This window comes from Eurypyga helias, unplaced genomic scaffold (assembly GCF_000690775.1).
Source record: "Eurypyga helias isolate BGI_N326 unplaced genomic scaffold, ASM69077v1 scaffold29587, whole genome shotgun sequence".
Classification (NCBI taxonomy): Eukaryota; Metazoa; Chordata; class Aves; order Eurypygiformes; family Eurypygidae; genus Eurypyga; species Eurypyga helias.
The window spans coordinates 9,537-19,487 of record NW_010262885.1 but is presented as its reverse complement, the minus strand read 5'-3'; the positions used below and the strand labels follow the sequence as shown (position 1 = coordinate 19,487).

General features: G+C 50.0%; 1 protein-coding gene across 1 annotated transcript in view; it reads left to right on the top strand.

Annotated features, from left to right (window-relative positions):
- Positions 1 to 9,951, top strand: part of ZMAT4 (zinc finger, matrin-type 4) — a gene marked incomplete at its 3' end in the record, with an annotated part of 30,961 nt that overhangs the window by 15,956 nt on the left and 5,054 nt on the right. Inside the window, exon 3 of the mRNA XM_010155880.1 lies at positions 6,263 to 6,419. Within this exon, the coding sequence (XP_010154182.1) occupies positions 6,263 to 6,419 (157 nt within the window). The remainder of the gene's footprint in view (positions 1 to 6,262; positions 6,420 to 9,951) is intronic.

Genomic DNA, 9,951 nt, shown 5'->3' with positions numbered 1-9,951 from the left:
GCGCCTGCCAAGGGACGGTAGCAAAGGCTGCTCTGCAGTGGCGGTGGCAGAGGTGTTGGGGTTGCCCTGCTTGAAGCCACTTCCAGACATGTTCACCCAGCTTCCAGCATGCGACTCGGTTCCCAAGGGCGAGGGTTGCTGGGAGAGGGCAGGACTTGCCACCCGCTCAATATTTGGGGAGCAGTGCGGCGATGCCGCGTGTGGAGCGCTTGTACGTACACCTGGCGTGGTGGTGGAGCTGTGGTAGGTACTCCCAGACTTGCGGTCTGGTTCCTCAGTTGCACATAAATAACCAAACTTGAGGAAATTGGACCAGCCCACAGCCATTTATCAGGAAATAAAAGGAGACTAAATTTATAAGGGACTGATTCCCAGGGAATGGTTCATTTCCCATGTTCTGGGGCTGGTGTGAGAGCTGTTGATGAGGTTCGCAGCAGATAGCATCCAACCCATTTCAGATCTGTGGGAGTGTGACCGCAGCTTTATGCTATCAATATTTAGAGAGATATCTTCTAATTAAAGGGAAAAGCATGCAAGTCTTGCTAAAGGAATCTGAAAGCTCCTTCACACAGTAATTAAAATTTTAGTGGGACTTTGATGTTGCACACAAGGTAATTGCAGATGCAATCTACCTCTTAACAACAGAATCTCACAGTGTTTTTATGGAGTTATTAATTACAGAAGGTGGAAGGTACAGTGGACATGCACATATAGACTTGGAATGTAGACCTCTAATGAGTTTCATTACATCTAACAAGAAGCCACATAGCTGCTCATACACCTTAGCACAAGGATGTGATGGACAGAGAACCAAACAGACCTCAAATAAGTCGAAGCTGAACTACTTCCCGTTTCTTTCGTGAAAGGCAACAGCGAGAAGTAACGGAATTCTGTGTGTGCTGGTGCTTGATGGTGCCGAGCACAGCCTTAGCTGGGGGATGAATTGGTGAGTCCTTATGCATTGGGTGAACAATAGGCTACACAAGGCCTAAATTCTAATTTATGTTGTAAAAATACAGCAGGGAGTCTGCCAACGTTTACAGCTCGAAGTAGGCCTGTTGCTGATCAGATATTAGCCAAGACTGTGTTTAAAGAGAACATAAATTTTTAGGGCATCTTTGATGCTGCTTGATAACCATTTCTGCACAGAGTACAGCTGCGTTGCCCGTTCAGGTATCCAGCAGCGTTAGTCAACCCGTGGCATGCCAACGTTAACGAATATTAGAAAGAACCTGTAAAAACCAAATAGATTTCAGTGTAGAAGCATCTGCAACTAAGCAGGGAATATTAGCCTTTTTTTTTTCCCATCAAAACCTGCAGTTACAGGACTGCAAGCCATTTGATTTGTATCCTTTTGGCCCCAGAATGGAACACCCAGTCTTTCTTCCCAGTGGCAGTAGGAAGGAGGAGCTGCTGTGGCTGTAGATGCTCGGTGCAATAGGTTTAGCGAGAGCGTTTGCTCCCCGACCTTTCAGTGAGGCGAAGGCTAGCGTTTGCTGCTGTCTGAGGACTAGAAAAATACTCTGCATTCCCCAAACACCCATTATCCCTTCCTAGTAAGAAGTACCAGGCTTACACAATTAGTCTCGCACTGGATAACGACTCCGTTGTTAGGCTGTTCATTATTGGTTTAGTTTTTTTGGTGGGGGAGGGGAAAAACCTCATGTCTTTGGCTTACTGAGGGATTGTTGACCTTTCATTTTAAATTTCCGCTTAACATTTCATCTGAAAGTAATCTGAGAAGGTTTCAGCCTGTGTCAGGGCACAAATGGTGCCGGCAGCTGCCTTGGGAGGCTCGGCTTTAGTTCCCAATCAGCAAGGAAATCACAGTTTTTATAGCTGCTGGTGCAAAATTTACTGCATGCTATAACTTCAGTCGTCAGCGATTACAGTGAAGGTAAGATGAAACGTCTGGGTCTAGAGCCAACGTTCTTACTGTGTGTTTTGTACCTGATGAGAGGTTCTCAACCAAAAGGTCAGGCGTTGGTTTCAATGAAAGAAATTGGTGATGGAAGACTTGGATTTATTCTCCACTGGCTGTGGCTCTGTCCCTGCCTGAGTGGGGACAGTGGGACACGTGCTTACCTTGTCCCTTAGGGCTGGCTGTTCTTTGGAGAACGTATCGGTCCTAAGATGCTCCGAGACTGAACGGGTGTTTCAGATTTAGATACCCTCAAACCGTGCTCTTTGCTTCGAGAAAAACAGGCTCCAAATTGGAGGTGGTCTAAATTTCACACGGAGCGTTACAGAAAATAGCTTTTCAGCAGCAACATCTTCCTCACGCGCAGGAAAGTAACCCAAATTTAAAAGATACCTTGCGGTGCCTTGAGTACTTGTTATATACTGCTGTATTTTAAGGGTTTGTTTAATCTTTTCTTCTTAGTAAAACCCTGGAAATGAAGACAGCAGATTTGTATCTGTGGAATAAAAATCCTTACTTTTCCTGAGGATTGCTTAAGGAACATCCAGCAGAGGACTGCGACTGCCTGGTCCTGTGTGAGGATTATGCCTTTTAGCGGCTTGTTAACAGGCGTCTGAGTAGCTGAAGTTAATTCTGTTGGATGTACGAGACTTGCTTTGAAGTTTATAATATTACAAAGAGAAGCCCTATAAATTAGGTTGGCTCGGCAGGGCGACAGAGTGGGGGGAAGATGAGCACTGGGAAACGGATGATTTATCTCCGAGCCCGTGGTGGGTTTCATTGTGCTTCGGTTTACGCCAGGCCGCTCGCCCCTGCCAGCGCTGCATCTCTGCGAAGGTTAGCGAGGAGGGATCGTCTGGGGGAGGTTGGAAAAACAAATGGTAGAAATATTCCTTGCACATTGGCTGCTTTATGCAGCGTGGGGTTAGAGAGTTGCTTGTGTGGGTTTTGTGGAAACTAAATTGAGATGTTAGTGCCTATTTACTGCTGTTGCTTTCAACCGAGGCGGGTGTGGGAGCAAGGGACGCGGTAAGGCGAGATGGATGAGCGCAGGCGTGGGTGCAGAGCATCCCTGGGGAGCGGGCGTCTGCCCGAGCAGGCTGTGATGTTCCGTTACCAGCTGGCTGCACAATCCTGTCAACGCCGTGTCATTCAGCGGGTGACAAAAGACACCGGGTCGGGTTCCCCCCAGCCCATCTGGTTACAGGTAAAACAGCCACTGACAAATGAGAAGGAATAATTACCCTTCAGGGCTGGATCCAGCCTCGGGCTCTTGGACGGCTCTGGGCTCTGTGCAGGGAGTTTGGGTAGAGGGAAGAGAAGGAATTCTGCTGACGGATGCCACAGATGGGTGTAAATGCTTAATAACGCTCGAGACCAAACGTCTCCTGCATCCTGCTCACGAAAAGCATCATTTAGTGCATGGAAGATGGCTGGCTGTTAGAGAGCAAAGGTCTGTTGTGTTCTGCACGAGGCTGGGACTCCCAGACCGACCCAGAAACTGGGGACACCCCTCTCCAGGCCCCGAGGAACTCGCACAAAGACTTGTGTCCACTCTCTTAAGCAGCTCCACAGACTGTGGGTCTGTGTAAATGGAACCTTGGACTCTAAATGAGGTGACTAGGGGAGTTTGAGGGGGTTTAAAACTTTAAAATTCTTTTTTTTTTAACTGCAATCCATCTGTGAAAATGAGTTTGTAAATGGAAAAAAATGTCACTGAAGAGCAGACCAGGCAGAGGAAGAGACCCTGGTGCGTAAGCACCGAAGTGTATCAGGTTTTCAAACGAGCTCTGTTGGAGGCTCTTTATATGTTACCACCGCTGATGATCAATAGAGTCTGGGAATTTTTCACTCTGCTCTTAACTTTCAAGTGATTTCCCTTTGAAGACATAAAATATCTTGAGAGAAACCTATTTAAAAGAAGTGCAAATTACACTCAGAACAGTACTTACCACCTCTTGAGGTTTCTCCCAAAGGTTTGAGTTGATTTATAGTTAACAACAACCAAAAAAAGTGATGAAAATTGGTCCTTTTTCTAATTGTGCTTATTTGGGGGGAGAAAACGACCTCAAACAGTGGTCAGGTGTTGCCTGTGCAGTTGGTTTGCTCTCCCAAGTATCACAGAGCCTGTCTCCTACGCCACAGCTGCTGGGAGACTCGGTGGGCTCCGGGATGCTCCAGGGTGCTGCCCGCCCGCCGCTGGTACCGCAGCCGGGGGGTCGGTGCTGCTGCAGGAGCCAGGCTGGTGGCTCCAGCCGTGTTGGCTCGGGCTGTGCTCGTGCGAGGAGGTGGCAGGGGTGAGTGTTGGAGCTGTTTCACCCATTCCCACGTGGGAGTTGAAGAGCTGAGCCCTTCGTCCTGCGTGTGCATGTGTCATTTGCAAAAAGGGGAGCTGGATTTTAGACTCCATCTGACTTTCCCATGGCCTCCGCTGTCCCTTTGGATGTGTCACCCTTTCCAGCTGTGCCGTGTGCTCTGTGTGCGCGGGGGGCAGTCAGCACGAGACCGGTCGTGTGCCCCGGCGAGCGCGCCAACCTTCCCACGGGGATGGACTGCAGAATGCGTTTGCAGCTTGTCGTGAGGTTGTTGTGAAATGAAGGTTGCAGCTTCCAAAGCAGACGACTTTCTGCTTTGATTGTGTAGCAGCAGTTGGAATTCCTGCTTTAAAATGACAAAAAGAGAGCACGACTGTCTCCAGATGGCTTGTCACTGGAGGGAGATTTACCCTGGCACCGGGGCCAGATCTGACCGTCTTGTCCAGGGAACAAGCTGGGATGCTAACTACCTGCACTCAGCAGGTCGTTTCCCAGCGTTGGAAAGGTCTTGCTGTGCATGGAGGAGTATTGTCAAAACAGATCGTTTAGAAATCATGCTCAGTGGCAAACACAGCATTCTGAGATCTTTGGGAAAGTGAGGACATGTATATATGGCCCTAAATGTGATTCCCATTTCCTTAGTGGAATGGATTACATAATTAATTGTGACTAAGGGTGCAAATATGCTTTTTCCCCTGCTTGTTCATTGTTTGCACACTTACCCTTGTGTCTATGGAAGCTGTTCTGCTCCTCCTCACAGGGTTTGCTTAGGGTAGAAGGTCTGAGCTCAGTCACACAGCTGGACAGAGGCACGGCAGCTTTTATTCCTACAAGAATAACCATAATGAAGGTTGGAGCCAATATTCATTTAATTGGGATTTACTTGTAAAAATAAGATGCAGCGACTAGTAAGTGCGAAGAATGGCGCCTGCTTGCACCACTGCAGCCGTGGGAGCCTCTTGCTGGTGCTGAAATAACGAATGGTGACGTTCATAACTTAAAAATTTCCAGTCGCCTGCTAGCTGACTTCTGGGATCTCGCAAGGGAGCATCACCTTTGCATCCAGCTGCAGCTCTGAGCTTGGTTTAGGGCAGCGTTGGTTCCCGGGATGTGATTTTTACCATTGTCTGCAAAGTGCCTTGGAGTTTTTATAATTGCTGTTTTTCATCTGGCCGTGTACAAGAGCTCAAAATCCACCTCTAGGAAAGGAGCAGAATGTAGATGTGGGTTTAGGTGTTTTGCTCTTTTTCCCTTGTATGCAAACCCTGTGAAAGTGGTTATTCCTGTGCCGTGGGGCTGCCCTTGCCTTCGGTTCCTGCTGCGAGGTGTGAGCCTGGCCCCCCAAACCGGGTCAGTGGTTGGGCAGCCCAGCGTGGCCGGGTGCCTCGGGGAGCTCCAGTCCATGGGGACAGAAGGGGCTGCCCGGCCTGTCTGCCCCTTGGATAAGGAGGTCTCCTCCGAGAATGGCAGAGCCAAGGCAGAGGGGCAGGAGGCACCTGGGGCTGGTGTGCCATCCTTTTTGGGAGACCTGCATGAGTCCCACTGGGTCGCTTGCTTCACCCACCAGCTGAGAGGGCTGCCCACCCCACATCCCATCCCCCCCCCAGCTGCTTTGGGGTCTGTTACAGAAGTGTGGCAGGAGGAAGCGGCAGTGTCATGGCAGGGAAGACACCAGATTTCTAGGACTCCTTCAGGCAGAGAGCAGGGATAAAGCCAAAGGCAGGCTGGTGGATGTGCAGGATGAGCCTCTCATCCATGGGGAGCACAAAGCAACCAGGATGAGGTCCTGGTGTGTGAATAAGAGCGGAGGCACTGCGGGGGCTCGGGAGGACCCAGGGGTCAGGGCATCCCCAGGCTGAGCAGGGCTGGGACCAGGCAGGAGCGAGTCTGGGGGAGACATGGAAGGGAAACCTCTTGGAAACCATGGCCTTGGCGTAACAACCTGGATTCCTCTCTCTTCTTTCTCCGTGACTGTGCTCGGTGGGCTTATACACCTTTTTTTGTCTGTGTTTTTGTCTCCACCCAGGGCAGTGATGGTGACTCAGTGGATAAGAACAAATGCTGCACACTATGTAACATGTCCTTTACCTCAGCAGTGGTGGCCGAATCGCATTACCAAGGGAAAATCCATGCCAAAAGGTTAAAACTGTTGCTAGGTGAACAACCAGCATTAAAGGCCACAGGTAGGTCCAGAGCAGGAGGGTCCGTGCGGGGCGGCGCGGGCTCGCTGTGCCGGGGAGGCAGAGCCGAGGTGCCGGCTGGGTGCATGCGTGGCAGAAAATGGATAGCTGAGAGATGGAGACGGGCAGAAGCAGCTATTCATTTGTGTTGCTGTCATAACAACCTTTAAAAATTGCTGATGCTCATTATTGTCTGCTTTGTTCACATACATCAGTGGTTTATCAGCCAGGGCTGGCCTTCGTACGGGAGTCCTATCTCTGGCTCCACGCTTCTGAAATGGTTTGCTGGGTGGAAGACAATCTCTCCTCTGGGCACGAAAAGCCAAGCCTCGCTTTAATTATCAGAAGTTATTCGGCAGCTCAGCTAATACGTTTAATAAACCTTCTGTGTTACTGTGCAGAGCAGAATATCATTTGCTTTTACCTTAGAGGGAAATCTAGTCTTTAAAAACTGTTGGATCGATTGTCTTTTGATTTTTGCCCAGATGGGTATTCATGCTTTCCTCCGCGGTGATTCCGATAATGCAGGCCTATTAACTTCCACATTTAACAAGTCAAATGTTGGGATCGGATAATTTGACCATCGTACTGTTTGCTTAACCATAAAGCCCCTGCAAACCGCTGATATACTGTGAAACAAAACTTTCTCTGTGCTCATCGGGCCGGAGGATACTCGAATCAAATATTCTTCATGCTAACCAGGCAGGATAACGGGGCGGCAGCGGTCCTGCAGTCGGATGTATTTCAGTATTGCCACGAGCAGCACTTCCCTCAGAACAGAGTGTGAATTTAGCTGTGCCTTTTACATCCTGCCTAACACGATGTGCGTAGATCCCAGGTGTGGTTGAATAAGAGGGGCTTGGCTCTCTGCGTGTGTATTCATTGCTTTTTTAACTTTGCCGACTGTAGACGCTGATGCATGGGATGCAATTTGTCCTTTACCAGGATTGGCTTTGGGAAATGTTATCCCCTTTGCCTGAGGGAACACAGGGAATGGCGTTAGATGGTGCCTCACTTGTTTTAACCAGCCAGTGCTCTCAGAGGGCTCGGTAAGGGCAGGCGCAGCAGGGTTCACCGGTCACCGAGGTGCATCTGGGCACTGCGGGGGGCTTTGGGTGCCGGCTGTGATCCCGTGGGTGGCAGGGGGGCTGGCAGCCCCTGGCCATCCCTGCAGCAGGCCGGCAGGATGGGTCTGGCATGGACCAACAGGATAATTTGCAGTTTACACGTTTTAGGGCGCCTCGGGCTGTTCTCTGCAGCAGGCAGATAATTAGAAGGGCACGGAGAGAAGCAGTTTAATTGTCCGGTGCTTGCGTTGGTGCTCAGAACCCCATCCCTCACGGGCAGCCTTCTCCTCCTGCCACAATACCTAGTGTTTCTGTTAAATCCAGGGATAGCGCATGCACTGACTCCCACGTAAGCTGCACGTTTGGATTCACACCCACCAGCAGCAAAAGAGTTGCTGTTTTCACCCCTGGGACCCCGCAGGGCTGGTGCTGTTCGGGCAGGTCAGGGGGAGCAGCGGGGAGCCTGGGGTGTGCCTGCGGAGCTGGAGCTGTGCGAAGGCAGACGGACAAACCGTGGGGAGAGGTTTGTGGTCGATGGTGGGAGAGGACTGATCCCGGCGCAGCCGGTGCCGGTGGATATCTTGGACTCTGGTGAGCCAGCGTTTCTGTCGATGGCATCGGAGATGCACGTGGGCCGGCCGTGGGTAGATGAGGGCTGGTGGCACCCTCTCCTCTGTTAGAAACCTCTCTGAAGCAATGCTGAGGCTGACTCTCCGTGGGGTCTGTGCCAGACTGTGCAGCCTTGCCATGCTGCCCACGGATACAGAAGCTGCAGGGCACTGTCCAGGCAGGGTTTTCCAAGAGCTGCAGCTTTGCCTTGTATTTTTATCTAATTTTTTAATCCTCTGGATCAACCTCGCAGAGGCTCTAAGTGAGCTGCACCGCGTGCTCTGAGAGTAATGGGCTCTTCATCTGTCGTAATCACTAGGAAAGAGGAACTCAAGGACTCATCAGCTCTTCCAGACACTTGATCTGATGAAGCTGAGCTGCAGGAATACATTAATAAGCACCTCCTTACTCCCCAGTAGTTCTCAGAAATGTGCCCTTGGACACAGCATTTTTCTGGGCTTCCTACAGAGTCACCCAGCGTTTTTCCCCTGGATCTCTCCCAGTTCTTCATGGCTGGCACCAGGGAGCTTTTGGTCTGGCAGGCAGAGCTTCAGAGGCTCTGGTGCTCATGAGTCCTGGGAGTGACTGGGCATGGCCAAGTGTGCTGGATGCTCCCGAGGGGTGAGCATCATATCCCTGGGGGCTTCCCACCTGCCTGGCCAGCAGCCTGGCCTGGTGGCGGGGGGCTGTGCCGACTGTGAGCCGTGGCTATGCTGTTTTCCATAGGATCCTATCACCGAAGTTATCTAGCCATTTTTCTTCCCCAGCTCCGTGGAAGAGCACTCCAGAGGCTCCCACACATCATCCTTAAAGCCCTGATGGCCAGAAGGCTGGTGAACGCTTCGGTGTCAGCTTTGAGACCCCTGTGAGGGAGGATGGACATGCTGGCAGTGAATTGTTCCTTGCTCTGGTTCCCTGTAATTAAAGGGCTGTCTGGAGCGCTCAGTCCCGGAGCCACCACTTATGGGGCAGTGATGTAGTTGGTGGTCTCACCTTTTTGTGGGGTGAGTCGTGGTTTGTTTTCCCTTTGATTTTCTTACAGAAGATAAATAACAACCTGCTCAGAAGTGAGCCGCTAACTTGTGGCAATTAAGAGGTATTCATAATCAGCAACGTGTTGCTGCTGAGGGATCCAACCCCTTCTGATGTTCTGGGGACCTGGAAGTTGAGCCCAGTGACCAGGGAGCGGGTGCTGGTGATTTGGGAAGCACGAGCTCATAGTGTAATTCGTTGGCATCTTTAAAAGAGATCAAGCTGCTCTTCTGATCATAACAGGGTAATCCTTCAGATGGATATATGGGTTGAACATTTTATTTGGTGCTTCCCTAAGCACTTAAGTGTTTTTTAACTTTCATGTGTGATCAAAAAAAGTGAGAAAGACTCTATACAAATATTGGAGCTCTCAACATCTTTTAATCAAAGAAAAAAGCTTAAAATGTTTTCAGAGTTCCCCAAGTGCTCCCATTATGGATGAGACTAAACATATACTGTTAATCTGAAAAGGTATTTTAGCAGCAACAGGCAAGTAAAAATAGGTAATAGCCTCCCCAGCGTCTGCTTTTGGCCTTGCACAAGAAGTTATTCCACTACCTTGGACTGTTGTGAAATTCTTTGTTGGCTGTTTTCTTAATTAGTGGGTCTGCGTGTAAAGGGAGGAAAGGATTCGTGAAATGCTTTGCACGACTGTCTGTGCAGGAGTCATTTCGTGCATGCAGATATGCAGTTGGCTCTGTGCAGCACAGCATCTTTTTAAGTTGCACGGTAACGGAATGAACTTGGGGGACAAAATGAAGATGAATGAATGCAGTGGAAACTGCAGGGGAAATTAGGAAGAATTTTTGAGCTGTTTGAAGAGCAGC